Raw genomic sequence first — 15347 nt, 5'->3', positions numbered from 1 at the left:
AGGCAGATTTATTTGAATACATGGTGAAGCTAGGAATACAGCTGTTCAAAGACAGAGCTCCACCAACAGAACCATGAAGAATTCCTGAAGGACCAATGAACCACAAAGATCTTCATGGAATGTGTAAAATCCAATGTTTTCAGCAGGTCTTACCAGAGATACTAGGTTCCAAGAAGGTTGTTGAGGGAGGGTAGGAAATTATCATGGTATAAAAAAAAAGTTAAGGGAAGCTGGGCGTGGTGGCACATGCCTTTAATCCCAGCACCCAGGAGGCAGAGGTACTTGAGTTCGAGGCTACCCTGAGACTCCATAGGGAATTCCAGGTCAGCTTGGGCTAGAATGAGACCCTACCGTAAAAAAAAAAAAAAAAAAAGTTAAGGGCTGGAGGGATGGCTTAGTAGTTGAAGCATTTGTCTGAAAAGCCAAAGAATTCAGGTTCAATTCCCCAAGACCCATGTAGGCCAGATGTACAAGGGGAGGCATGCACCTGGAGCCTGTTTGCAACAACTGGATGTCCTGGTGTGCCCATTCTCTCTTTCTCCCTCTCTCTCCTTGCCTATTTCTCTATTCCAAACTTAAAAACAAACAAAAAGACACTGTTGTTAGCTGGGAGTGGTGGCACACACACCTTTAATCCTACCACTTGGGAGGCAGAAGTAGAAGGACTGCTGTGAATTCAAGGATACCCTAAGAATACATGGTCAACCTGGGCTAGAGGAAGACCATACCCCCCCCAATCAAAACAGAAAAAAAAAAAAGCCTGGCATAGTGGTACATGCCTTTAATACCAGCACTGAGATGGCAGAGGTAAGAGGATCACAACTGAGTTCATGATCACCCTAAGACTATGTAGTGGATTCCAGGAGGTCAACCTGAACCAAAGTAAGACCCTACCTTGAAAAATCAGAAAACAAAATAATGAACATTGTTGAGATGTCCCAAGCTCCAATGAGAATGTTGTAAACACAAACAACAGGTGGTAATCAGTCTAGGTAAGAGATCTGTTTTGGTGAAGTTATGAGAATAGAAGCCACACTGTAGTATACTGATTAGCAGAAGCTAAGAAAATAAAAGTATTTAAAATTTTATTTGTGGAGGAGAAAGAGAATGGACACACTAGGACCTCTTTAGCAACAGCAAAGGAAACACATGCCACCTTGTACAACTGGTGTTACATGGGTACTGGGAAATTGAACGCAGGTACTAAGGCTCTGCAGCCTTAATAAGCCATCTCTTCAGCCCCAAAGATGGTACTATTTTTTTTTTTTTCAAGGAAGGATCTCTCTTTAGTCCAGGCTGACCTGGCACTCACTCTGTATTTCCAAGCTGGCCTCAAACTCAGTGATCCTCCTACCCCAGCCTCCCATCGTGCTGGGATTAAAGGTTTGTGTTATGGTAGTATTTTAAATAAAATTATTGAGACTTAACTTGCTTCTATTGCCCCTCCTTTTTTTCAGAAATATTTTATTTATTTATTTGACAGAGAAAGAGGGAAAGAATGGCCATGCTAGGGCTTCCAGCCACTGCAAATGTATCCCAGACGTGCGCCCCCTTGAGCATTTGGCAAACATGGGTCCTGAGGAATAGACCTGGGTCCTTTGGCTTTACTGCTTAACGCCTTAATTGCTAAGCCATCCCTCCAGCCCAACCCCTCCCTTTTTTCATTTTTGGGTTTTTAATTATTTGAGAGAAAGAATGGGTGTGCCAGGGCCGGCCTCCAGCCACTGCAAATGAACTCTAGACACATGCACCACTTTGTACATCTGGCTGATGTGGGTCCCTACGAATCTGCTGGCTTTGCAGGTAAGCGCCTTAACCTCAGCCATCTCTCTAGCCTCCCCCCTCCTTTTTTATGGTAGTTTCTCCAGCCCAGACTGACTTGGAATTCACTGGCTAGCCTGAAACTCATTTTTTTTTCCCTGAGATACAAGCTCATTGTTAGCTGAGGCTGAGTTCAATCTGAAATTTTCAGTGATCCTTCTGCCTCGACCTCCCAAGTACTGGTAATTGCATGTGCCACTACCCTATCTCTGTGTGTGTGTGTGTGTGTGTGTGTGTGTGTGTGTGTGTGTGTATAATTTACTTACTTGAGATAGAAGGGAGAAGAAAGGGAGGAAGGGAGGGAAGGAGAAGGAAAGCATGAGTGCGCCAGGAGTCTAGCCACTGCAAATGAACTCCAGAGGCATGCACCACCCTATGCATCTGGCTTACATGGGTCTTGGAGAATCTAACCAGGATCCTTTAGCTTTGCTGATCTTAACTGCTAATGCATCTCTCCAGCCCCGGCTTATTCTTATTTTAACATCATATTACATATCCTTATACTTTTAAAATGAATAATCTTAATCTTTGGGTAGATGTGGTAAAAATGTGCCTTTCTCTTCACCCTTTCTCTTCTACCTAGGTTTCCAAAGCATTTTATGAAGAAAACTCTCATTTATTCTTCATTACAATCCTAGATGGTGCATACTCAAGTGAGGATGTTACACGTTAAGTAACTGGCCCTAAATTTCACAATAAAAATGAGAGCGGGATGTGGTGCGCAGGATCTTTAATCCCAGCACTTGGGAGGCTGAGGAAGGAGGATCTCCCTGAGTTCAAGGGCACTCTGAAACTACATAGTAAATTCCAGGTCAACCTGGGCTAGAGTGAGACCTTGAAAAACCAAAGAAGTATGGGTGGGATCTAAAATAGTTTGATGCCCAAGCCCAGTCTCTTAACCACTCACCCTTTTTCTGTCCAGTAGTAATTTTACTAACTCTAAGAAACATTATTTCTGATTAACCTGGCTGTGTTGGCACATGCCTTCAATCTCAGCACTCGGAAGACAAGTTAGGAGTATACTGCTGTGAGTTCGAGGCCAGTGTGGGGCTAGAATAAGTTCCAAGTCAGCATAGGGTAGAGTGAGTCCTTAAATGGCGGTGGGGGAGAGGCTTGGATTTTTTCAGAAGGAAAATACCATCATTACATGAAAAAACTCTACAAAATTCAACATTGGAATTTTACTATTCTTGTTTTTAAAAAATATTTATATATTTAAGAGAGAGAGGAGAGAAAGAGGCAGATATGAGCATGCCAGAGCCTCCGGCCCCCACAAACTAACTCCAGATGCATGCATGCAACCCCCTTGTGCATCTGGCTTATGTGAGTACTGGGGAATCAAAACTGGGTCCTTAGGCTTAGCAGGCAAGCACCTTAACCACTAAGCCATCCTTTTTTTTTTGGCTTTTCAAGGTAGGGTTTCACTCTATCTCAGGCTGACCTGGAATTCACTATGTAATCTCAGGGTGGCCTTGATCTCACAGTGATCTTCCTACCTCTACCTCCTAAATGCTGGAATTAAAAGAGTGCTCTACAGAGCTGGAGAGATGGCTTAACAACCCAGGGTTTATATTCCAGAATACCAACATAAAGCCAGGTGCACAAAGTGGACCTGGAGTTTGCTTACAGCACCTAGAAGCCCTTGTGCACTCATTCTTTCTTTCAGTATGTGTGTCTTTCTGCTAGTAAATAAATATTTTTTGAAAAAATTTAACTTCATGCTAGGTTGCGTATCTATAGTACTAGCCACTAGGGAGGCTGAATGGGGAGGTTAATTAAGCTCTGAGCATTGAGACCAGAATGGGCAACATGGCCAAGGCCCCATAAAAATCAACTCTAGGGCTGGAGAGATGGCTTAATGGTTATGGCATTTGCGTGCAAAGCCTAACCTCTCAAGTCCATTCTCCATGTAAAGGCATATACACAAATTAGTACATGCATCTGGAGTTTGTTTGCAGAATCTAGAGATTAGGACACATGCATTCTGTCTTCTTTTTTTTTTTTTCTCTCTCTCTGCTTGCAAATAAATAAAGATTTAAAAAAAAAAAACAACTCTAGGAGGGAGGAGAAATTTAGCTGAGGTTAATGACATATGCCTAGAATACTAGTTCTCAGGAAGCAGAGGCACAAGGGTAGAGTTCAAGGCCAGGTGAGACCCATATTTTTTTGTTTTTATCTTTTCATTTTATTTATGAGAGAGAGAGAGAGAGAGAGAGAGAGAGACAGACAGACAGACAGACAGACAAAGACAAAGACAAAGACAAAGAGAGGAGATAGACAAAGAAGCAGATATGAAATGGGCACATCAGACAGATGCACAAGGAGGTGCCTATGTCTGCAGTTTGTTTGCAGTGTTGTTCCCTTTCCCCGAGACCAATCTTGTGTTTGTCTTTTTTTTTTTTTTTTTTTTGAGTTAGGGTCTCACTCTAGCCCAGGCTGACCTGGAATTGACTATGTACTCTCAAGGTGGCCTTGAACTCATGATCCTCCTACCTCTGCTTCCCAAGTGCTGGGATTAAAGGCATTTGCCACCACGCCCCGCTAAGAGACCAATCTTTTTGAAAAGAAAAGGGGGGGGCTGGAGAGATGGCTTACCCGTTAAGGCATTTGCCTGCAAAGCCAAAGGATCCTCCCCAGGACACAAGTAAGCCAGACGCTCAACGGGGCACATGTGTCTGGTGTTCGTTTGCAGTGACTGGAGGCCCTGCTGCACCCATTCTCTCTCTCTCTTTCTCCCCCTAGTAAATTCATTATGTGGTCTTAGGGTAGCCTTGAATTCTGGAGATCCTCCTACCTCTATCTCCCGAGTGCTGGGATTAAAGGTGTGTGCTACGATCACCTTCAAATAATTTTTTTTTGAAAAATCATGGGCTGGAGAGATGGCTTAGAGGTTTAAGTGCTCGCCTGTAAAGCCTAAGGACCCCCAGTTCAAGGCTTGATTCCCCAGAACCAGCATTAGCCAAATGCACAAGGGGGCACACGCATCTAGAGTTCCTTTGCAGTGGCTGGAGGGTGCGTACTCTCTCTCTCTGTCGCTCTCATATAAATAAAAACAAACAAACAAACAAAAAATCATGGCTGGAGAGATGGCTTAGCAGTTAAGGCACTTGCCTGCAAAGCCAAAGGACCTCGGTTTGATTCCCCAGTACCTGTGAACGCATGCATTTGGAGTTCATTTGCAGTGGCTAGAAGCCCTGGGGTGCCCATTCACTCTCTCTCCTCCTTCCCTCTCTCAAATATTTTTAAAAAATTAAATTTAATTAAAAAAAACTCCAAAACACAAAATCACATCTATTTTCCATTCATCATTGAGTGTATAAGCTGGCAAAGCAACTCCTGAATTGTTTCTGTAAATCCTTAAGAATTATTTTATGCTCCCACTTCTATCTACAATATTCTGCCTACACATCTCCCCTTTCCTATCTAACCACTTCATATGTCTATGCATTTTCAATTCTTATTTTTTTATCTTTTTCATGAAATAGAACAGAGGCAGGGGGGAAATGCCAAAGGTATTCTACTGCTTTCTCTCTCAATTTTAAATATTTTTAAAAATTAAAAAAAGTTAAAAAAATAAATGAAGGTACCAGGCATAGTGCATACACCATTAATCCCAGCACTTGGGAGACAGAGTTGTAGTAGGATCACCCTGAGTGCAAGGTCACCCAGAAAATACATAGTGAATTCCAGGTCAGCCTGGGCTAGATTGAGATCCTATCCTGAAAAACCAAACCAAAATAAGAAAAAATAAAAATTCCTATTGGAGGTCTAGAGAGATGGCTTAGCAGTTAAGGCATTTGCCTGCAAAGCCAAAGGACCCAGGTTCAATTCTCCAGTACCCATGTAAGCCAGATGGTGGCACATGTGTCTGGAGTTCCTTTGCAGTGGCAGGACGCCCTGGCTTGCTCATTCTCTCTCAAAAATAAGTAAGTAAAAATATTTTGGCCTGCAGAGATGGCTTAGTGGTTAAGGTGCTTGCCTGCAAAGCTAAAGGACCCAGGTTCAATTCCCCAGGACCCATGTAAGCCAAGTGAACAAGAGAACGCATGTGTCCAGAGTTCATTTATAGTGGCTGTATGCCCTGGCACACTCATTCTCTTTCCCCTCACCCTCTCTGCCTTTCTCAAATCAATAATTAATTAATTTTAAAAAAATTCTTACTGGAAGCCAGGTGTAGTAACACAGCCTATCCCAGTAATGGGGAAGCAGAGGTGGATAACTGAGTTCTAGGCCACCCTGAGACTACATACATACATACCAGGTGAGCCTGGGTAGAGTGAGAGCCTACCTCGAAAAACCAAAAAATAATTTTTTTTTTTACAATATCCTTATTGGGGCAAGAAAGATGGCTTAGCGGTTAAGGCACTTGCCTACAAATCTTAATAACCCAGGTTCAATTCTCCAGTACCCACAGAAAGCTAGACGCACATGGTGGTGCATGTGTCTGTAGTTCATTTACAGTAGCTAGAGGCCCTGGCACATCCATTCTCTATCTGACCCTCCTCTCAAATAAATAGTTTTTCCCCCCTAATTCTTACCAGCTAGGCATGATGGCTCATGTTTATAAGCCCAGCAGTCAGGAAGCTGATACTAGATTGTAGCAAGTTCATGGCCAGTCTGAGCTACAATGTGACACACTGTAACAAAAATTATCCTTACCACATTTCTAAAGTGTTCATAAATATAGTGACCAAAATGCAAGTATAAGTACACTTTATACACTCTCTGCTCTATGCCTTTAAATGAGGGGATGGAGGAATGACTTGGGGACATAAACCCAAACTAATTCAAGACACTTACAGCAGAGCCACAGGAGTATCTAGATTCTAAAACTGTCACTGCCTCCCCATATTTGTTCTTAAAGTACCTATGAAACATTGTCAAAATGTCTCTTCTGGGCTGGAGAGATGGCTTAGTGGTTAAGGTGCATTCCTACAAAGCCTAAGGACTCCGGTCAATTCTCCAGGTCCCAGGTAAGCTAGATGCCCAAGGGGGCACATGCGTCTGGAGTTCATTTGCTGTGGCTACAGGCCCTGGCATGCCCATTCTCTCCCCCCCCATCTCTAAATAAATAAAAATAAAATCTTTAAAAAAATCTCTTCTTCCATAATGCAAATGATAAGAAATAGGTCCCAGAAATATTTCCAAAACTTACCTATTACTAAGTTATCTAGTCAGTGTTACCAAGAAAATTTTTACAAATAGCTTTTGTGATCCTTTCTGAAGGCTTGAAAGAGTATGACAAAATAAGTCATTTCGTTAATCAAGTGACTAATTTTGCCTTAACCATATCCAACTAAACAAAATTTGTAATGGAAAAAGTGCAAATAGAGAAATACAAATATAAAAAGTGCAATGACCAAAAAAAAAAAAAAATGCAGTCATTTTCCCTCCCCAGGTGGGTACAGTTAAAAACTGTACAAGAGGGCTGGAGAGATGGCTCAGCTGTTAAAAAGACCCTTTGCAAAGCTTGACATCCTGGGCTAAACTCTCCAGTACACATTTATAAAGACAGGTGCACAAAGTGACACCTCCACCTGAAGCTCATTTGCAGTGGCAGAAGGCCCTGGCATGCCCATACTCACTTACCTTCTCTCTATAAAATAGAACATTAACATGTTTTAAAATAAATCCTGGAGTACCAAAAAGGGGAAAAATTAGCCTTGACTATAAACTCTTAGTACTAGCAGAGCATTAATCTCAGTGTCCAAGATTTTTCACATTTAAGACTTAATGATATTTCAAGTACCAAAAGTTGCGGCTTAACCAAATGAGACATTATCAGAATAAGTTAGCCAAAGTTATCTAAGTTAGTCAAGTTCATTATTGACTAGATGGAGAACTAAACAGTCCCCCTGAACAGAAAGATTTGAACATAACTTTTAAGATTAAGCTGCTCTAATAAGGACTGATTTAAAATAGATCATATGCAAGTTTTTCCTGCAATACTTGAAGTTATTGGCTACGTTAAATGTAAAAACTATATAAAGCTGGGCCTGGTGGCACATGCCTTTGGTCCCAGCACTTGGGAGGCAGAGGTAGGAGGTATCTATCACCATGAGTTTGACTGAGGCCACCCTGAGACTACATAGAGAATTTCAGGTCAGCCTTGGCTAGAATGATACCATACCTCTAAAAATGAAAGGGGGGGGGGATGGGGCAAAAAAAAAAAAAAGAGAAACAAAGACAAAAAAGGAAAACAAGAGCCAAACCTATATTCATTACGAAAGAATTAAACACAAATACATGTGTAGAGATGATTTGAAAATCTGAATTACACTACAGTAAATGAAAAATACAAGTGTGTGAATATACACTACATAACAGCATGTGAATTTTGAAGACAGACAACTAAAAAATTGTCTAAGACCATAGAAACATCAAAGTTGATGCAGATAGTTTTAGATCCTTAGGTATGGGAATACTGCAAGATTCCTACTTCCCAATTGTTGCAGGTTATCTTAAAACTCATGGCTCATCATACATCTTATAAAAACATTTGCTATTTTTGATCTTCACACTTTAAAATGAAGCCTGCTTAGAAACATGCTCTAGAAGTTCTCCACAAACTTGAAGGGGACATTTAACTCCATTATGCTTTCTCGCTGGCAGATGGAGGGATGAATGACGTTGAGCCTGCCTGCAGGGAGTTAAAGAGCTGCTTGTAGTAAGGGGGAACATCTTGTGGACTGTCAGATGGGCAGCCATTCTTCTTTCAGTATCCTGGCATCTCAAGCAACTGAGACAGCGGAAAGAGGCCGGTGACCATTAGAACAACAGTAAACTAAAGGTAAGCAGGGAAAGGGGATGATGGAAGGAAGAGGTCTCCCTGAATTTCTCCTAACAAAGGGGCTGAGCGAAGAAAAGAATTCAGAAACCTTGTAAACCGGAATCTGTCTCCAAATATGTTTGACGAGCAAAAAGGACAAAAAAAAAAAATGTACTTTTTAAGTTCTAAGTTCACAATTATGAGTCTTTCAAATTCTAATCTCGATTTCCTGGTACATAACCCAGAAAATCTTATCCTCTTTTTCTTTCTCAAGTAAGAAAGTAACATCAAATTGCAAAGAAAATGCATCTGTTCTTTCCACTTGAAAACCCTGTGAGATACTGTTCTCAACCAAACAATTAGATGTAAAATAAACTGCGTCCCATACTGATTCTTAAAGCAAGCAGAGACGTAAGGAGGTAAGATAAAATTATTTTGTTACACTTCACGTCAAACTTGAAATCCTGGGTGGCACACACATAAACCAAGATTTTTCCTGCACCCCATTCCTCAACATAAAATCTCGTGCGCAAAATGAGCAAAAACCTTTAAAAGTAGGAAAGTGGAGGAAACAGAATTAAGTACAATAAAGATCTGAAATCTCTTTCACACACACACAAACTCCAAGTACTGTATGAAACTGTATGAAAGCCCTTACCCACAACTGCACTGGCATTTCGCAAATTAAACTGCACGGGGGCCAACAATAAAGGCCATTCCACGCAGCTCCCACTTCCGAGCTCTCATTCCAGAACATACATCGATATGACATGACACAGTGTTGCAACGAATGTTATCAAGAGGCAAAGAAAATGGTTGGGCTATTGGACGTCTCCGACCAACCCATTCAAACACCTTTAAAATTAATTACGAGGCAAGGAACGAGGAAACGGGCAGCGGGGGGTGTGTGGGGGGGACAGCGAAGAATAGAGGTGCACGGAGCAGGAAAGATGAAGGTAACCGTGGACGCCCCGGACTCCCGACACTAACCTGTGCCGTCGCTGGCCGACGCCGAGAGGGCCGGAGATGAGAGTTTAGGCCGCTTGGCTGAAGGCGGCCCCGGTTCCACCACATTCTCGGCCATTTTTAATTCTTTCGGAGATACAGGCGAGGGGAAAAAAACGAGAATCCTGAAGAAAATCTCTTCTCAGAGCTCGGGGGTGGGGGGGGTGGGGGGTGTCCCCGCCCCGTTCCCGAGGGTGGGCTCGGAGGGGCTCCGCCGACACCCGAGGCCGAGCAGGGGGGGGGTGTGGGTGGGGGAAGTTCCTTTTTCTCCCGGCCCGGCCGGCCGCGGTGACTCGAGAGGGATGCGGGCTCGATTAGAAATGGTAGGGGCAAGTGTGAGGGGCCGGGCCTCGGCCAGGCCCGGAGGAGGGCTCAGCGACGACGAGGCCGCCGAGCGCGTCGGCTGCGGCGAGTCGCGGCCCTAGAGACGCAGTCCGCAGCCCGCCACCGCCGGCCCCTGCCCGACCGAGGTCTCTCGCCGCTCCGCCGCCGCCGCCGCCATCAGCCTCTTCCTCCTCGGCGCTGTCCTCCTCCTTCTCATCGCCACAAGGAGGCGGGGGCGAGAAGGGGGGAGAGGAGGAGGCGACGAGAGACACTCACCTCCCTCCCGGTGCCCCCTCCCGGGCCTGAGCCCCCACCCTCCGAACCCTCCTCGTCCTCCTCCTCCGCCTCCTCCTGCCGCCGCCGCTGCTCCGCTCCGCTCCGCGCCGCCGCCGCCGCCGCCGGCCCTTAATGGCCGCAGAGAGCTCACACCCGAGCCCAGAGCCAGGCTGGCGCCGCCGCCGCCGCCGCCTCACATCGCGCAGCGGCCCGGCGGAGGACGCGGCGACAACGCCGGGAGTGGAGCTAGCTCCCCGGGCCCCCGGGAGGGCCAGGGGGGCCGGGCCGGCCCGGCCCGAGCAGCACCGCCCGCCCGCCCGCTAGCAAGCCCGCGCCGACGCCGAGCCCACCGCCGAGGCCCCGCTCGCTGGCCCGGGCGGCGCTGCAGGCGGGTCTCCCCGCGCGCGTCGCGCTCCTTCCTCCGCGGAAGGGAAATTAAGTACGGCCGCCCGTACGCGCCCCCCCTACCTCCCCGGCGGCCAGGTGCCGGGAGCTCCCGCCCACCCCCTCCCCGCCCCGGGGCTCGGCACGGGGGCCGCCCTCGGCGGCGGGCGAAGGCGCCGCGGGGCGCGGGGTTATGTAATGGTCTTTTCTCTTCCCCCCCCTCCCTAGGCGTCGACGCCGGCCCGACTTCGGGCCGCGGTGGGGGTGTGTGCAGGCGGGAGGAGGAGAGGGGGGCTGCGGGTCGCTCCGCCCGTGCGCCCCGGGCCCCCCGCCACTGTCTCAGCCCCGGCCGCCGCTCTCCGGCCCGGATCCCTTCCGCGCTCCCCGCTCCCGCAGTTCGCACTCCGCCCGGAGTCCGCTTTTGCCCACTCCGGCCCGCTCCCCTCTCGCCCTCTCTCCCCCCCAAGCCTAGCACACAAACAAGATGGCGGCTGTTGTTTCTTCCCTCTGCCGAATCCTCCTTACAGGCTAGCGGTAGCGGCGGCGGCCGGAAATGAGCCAAGGAGGGGGGGGGGCGAAAAAAGGGGAGGGGCCGGGACTCGGGGGGAGGGGGCGGGGGCGGAGCCTCGTGCTAGCTGCTCACACAATGGGGGAAGCGGCGGCGGGGGCGGGGCCGCTTCCAATCACGGGATCCGCCCAAGGCCCCAACGCGGTTGGCGCTTCCGCAAACTCCCCCGGCGTCATTCCGTGGCTCCCTTTAAAGGGGAGGGCTTTAAGGGGGGGGCGTTCGGGGGGAGCGCGTTGGGAGCGTATTTTTAGTCGGTGGATAGTTAGTTCAGGAGCGGAGGTGCCTGGGCTGGGTCTCTGCGCCGAGCCCCAGTGCGAAGCTCGGTCGTGGATCTCGGGAGCTGCCTTCCCCCCCACACACCCCCAGGAAGGCGCAAAGTCACGGTGCAGGTGGCAGGATTGGAGCGCCCGTGGGGGAGGCCCTGCTCTCGGGTAGCCTGTCTTTCGAACCCCGGTGTTTTGTGTGCAAGAGACCCAGTGCATCTTCACGCCCCTCTGTCACCTTCCCAAAGGGAGCCTTTCAGATCCCAATGTGCTACTAATTACAAGTTTCCATTTTCTCCGAATTGTCCAGTTTTGTTCGTTTTTTTTTTTTTTTGGCGCATTGAGGATATATATTACTTTGATAATTAGGAGATACGGTGGAGAGCAATCACAGCAGTAGCAGGTAGCAGTCTCACCAAAGAAACCTTGGGGAATATTTTTGTGAACATACCTGAGACCTCAAGGCATTTTTAGGTGCATTTCACCCATCTCTCATAGACCAGCTTTATAGAAGACCATGTCAAAGTAGTGCTTTACCTATAATATAAATATTGGAAAAGGGAAAAATTGGAAAGGGCTAAAAGTAATACAATAGTGGAAGAAGCAAAAATATAATGATGCGGGGGGGGAGCTTAAATATGAAGCCGGGTATGTAGGATGACCCAATTTGCAACCGAAGGCAGAGAATATGCTTTTACATTGCTTTACATTTTAGGATTTCTCTGTCTTTGGCATTCCATTCGCTGAACTGGAGAAAGTGGCAAAGTTGTAAGTGGCCCTGACGGAAACCCTCACACCGTCACTCATTTAGTCCCCGCACTGGACCGAGTAGGAGGATGAGTTAGAGGTCACTCTGAGACTACGTAGTGAATTCCAGGTCATCCTGGGCTAGAGCAAGTCCCTACCTCAAAAAAACAAATAAAAATTAAAAAAAAATGATAGTTTAAAACGTTCTTGCAATACCATGGGATATTTTTTACTATCATGGAAGTTGTTAATAAAAATAACAAAATAAAATTAATAAATAAGACGTTCTTGTCTGTTTCTTTCTTCTCATGACAGTTGATGTTCACAGATGACTGGACATGTTGGTGTTTGTTTTCTAAAGGAATGAAGAGAGTAAACTTTAGACCCTATGCCTGATGTTCCTGGGAAGCAACATGAATTCTGTCGGGTGATGTTCAAGCCAACTTCACACTAATTGAGAGCTATTATTTGTTTTTTAATTTATTATTTATTAGAAAGAGAGGAAGAGGGCTGGAGAGATGGCTTAGTGGTTAAGCGTTTGCCTGTGAAGCCTAAGGACCCCGGTTCAAGGCTCCATTCCCCAGGATCCGTGTTAGCCAGATGCACAAGGGGTTGCCGGGTCTGGTGTTAGTTTGCAGTGGCTGGAGGCCCTGACATGCCCATTCTTTCTCTCTCTCTCTCTGCCTCTTTCTCTCTCTCACTCTCAAATAAATTTATTAAAAATAAACCAAAAAAGTTTTAAAAAAAAAGAGAGGAAGGGAAAGAGGCAGGGGGTGATGGGTGCACCAGGGCCACCAGTCCTGCAAGCGAACTCCAGACAGCATGTGCATCTGACATATGTGGGATCTTAACCACTAAGCCACCTCTCCAGTCCACAAATTAATTTTTTTTCTTTTTTTTTTTTCTTCGAGATAGGGTCGCACTCTAGCCCAGGCTGACCTGGAATTCACTATGGAGTCTCAGGGTGGCCTCAAACTCATGGCAATCCTCCTACCTCTGCCTCCCGAGTGCTGGGATTAAAGGCGTGCGCCACCACGCCCGGCCAAATTAATTTTTTAAAAGGTAGGCAAACCGGGCATGGTGGCACATGTCTTTAATCCCAGCACTCAGGAGGCAGAGGTAGGAGGATCACCATAACTTCAAGGCCACCCTGAGACTACAGAGTGAATTCCAGGTGAACCTGAACTAGAATGAGACCCTACCTGGGGGGGAAAAAAAATTCTTAGCCAGCATGGTGATGCACGCCTTTAATTCCAGCACTTGGGAGGCAGAGGTAGGAGAATCGCTGTCCATTCGAGGGCACCCTGAAACTGCATAGTGAATTCCAGGTCAGCCTGGGCTATAGCGAAACACTACCTTGAAAAACCAAAAACCTCTAGCCAATGCAAACAAACTCTAGATGCATGCGCCAACTTGTGCATTTGTGCATCTGCCTTTACATGAGTACTGGGGAACCAAGCCTTCAGCTTTGCAGACAAGTGCCTTTACCCCTAAGCCATCTCTCCAGCCCTAGGCAAATTTTTTTTAAGTTGAAGGCAGGTGTGGTGGTCCATGTCTGTAAATCCACCCCTCCTGAGGCTGAAGAAAAAGGATCAAAAGTTTGAGGCAGCCAGGCGTGGTAACACCATGCCTTTGATCCCAGCACTCGGGAGGCAGAGTTAAGAGGTTCTCTGTGAGTTCCAGGCCACCCTAAGGCTACATAGTGTTCAGCCTGGACTAGAACAAGACCCTACCTCGATAAAGCCAATAAATAAATAAGTTGGAGGCCTGTCTGGGCTACATGAGATCCTGTTTCAAAATTCCAAAAAAAAAAAGGGGGGGCTGGAGAGATAACAGTTATGGATGGTGCTTGCCTGGGAAGTCTAAGGACCTAGGTTTGACTCCCTAGAACCCACGTAAGCCAGAACCACATGACGGCACACACACCTAGAATTCATTTGCAGTGGTTAGAGACCCTGGCATGCCCATTCTCTCCCCCACCCTCCCTCTCTCTCATAAATAAAGATAATTTTAGTGGTGGTGCAAGCCTTTAATCCCCCCACTGGGGAGGCTGAGGTAGGAGGATTGCCATGAGTTCTAGGCCAGCCTGAGACTCCATAGTGAATTCCAGGTCAGCCTGGGCTAGAGTGAGACCCTACCTCGAAAAACCAAAAATAATAATAATAATAATTTTTAGAAAGGGAAAGAGAGCCAGGCATGGTGGCGCACATCTTTAATCCCAATACTCAGCAAGCAGAGGTAGGAGGATCACTGTGAGTTTGAGGCTACCCTGAGACTCCATAGTGAATTCCAGATCAGCCTGAGCTAGAGTGAGACCCTACCTCAAAAATATTAATTATGAGTGATGCTTATCACAGAGTAAGCACTTAATATACTTCAATTATTTCAAGTACGTTGTCCTAATGGAAAGGCTAAGGAAGGAGAATCATGAGTTTAAGGCCAGCCTGGGTTATATACAGAAAATAAGAAACTTAAAACCTCAAAAGTGCTGGGCGTGCTAGCAGATGTCTTTAAAGACTCCAGGAGGAAGCCGGGCGTGGCGGCGCACGCCTTTAATCCCAGCACTCAGGAGGCAGAAGTAGGAGGATCGCTGTGAGTTTGAGGCCACCCTGAGACTCCATAGTGAATCCCAGGTCAGACAGGGCTAGAGTGAGACCCTACCTTGAAAAACCAAAAATAAATAAATAAAGACTCCAGGAGGCATGTGTGGTGCCACACTGCTTTAATCCCTGCACTCATGAGGCTGAGGTAGGAGGATTGTTGTGAGTTTGAGGCCAGCCTGAGACTACATAGTGAATTCCAGATCAGCCTAGGTTAGAGGAAACCCTACCTTGTAAAACCAAGAAAAGTAAGAAAGGAAAGTAGAAAGGAAGGAAGGAAGGAAGGAAGGAAGGAAGGAAGGAAGTAAGGAAGTAAGGAAGGAAGGAAGGAAGGAATCCAACACAGGAAGTATATCAAGGGGACACCTTGAACTAGAACTTGCAAAAGGTATACAGGTGACCCTTTAGGATTTCAGTGGGATTGGGTGTAGATAGCTCAAGTAGAGGTTTTGCCTAGCATTTGCAAGGCCCTGAGTTCAATCCCCAGGACTGAAAAAAAAAAAGAATATTATGCACAGGGCACCTAGATTAGTCAAATTCCTGGAGACATTAAGTAGTATGGGGACACAGGAAGGCAAGTATAGATGTTG

General features: G+C 46.5%; 1 protein-coding gene across 1 annotated transcript in view; it reads right to left on the bottom strand.

Annotated features, from left to right (window-relative positions):
* Positions 1 to 9757, bottom strand: part of Ep300 (E1A binding protein p300) — a 79394-nt gene extending 69637 nt beyond the window's left edge. The window contains exon 1 of the mRNA XM_004650338.2: positions 9581 to 9757. Coding sequence (XP_004650395.1) covers positions 9581 to 9674 — 94 coding nt within the window. The 5' untranslated portion in view covers positions 9675 to 9757. The remainder of the gene's footprint in view (positions 1 to 9580) is intronic.
* Positions 9758 to 15347: the final 5590 nt, after the last annotated feature.

This window comes from Jaculus jaculus, chromosome 6, assembly GCF_020740685.1.
Source record: "Jaculus jaculus isolate mJacJac1 chromosome 6, mJacJac1.mat.Y.cur, whole genome shotgun sequence".
NCBI classification, from domain to species: Eukaryota; Metazoa; Chordata; class Mammalia; order Rodentia; family Dipodidae; genus Jaculus; species Jaculus jaculus.
The sequence above is the reverse complement of the archived record's forward strand: the minus strand, read 5'-3'. Positions and strand labels throughout refer to the sequence as shown.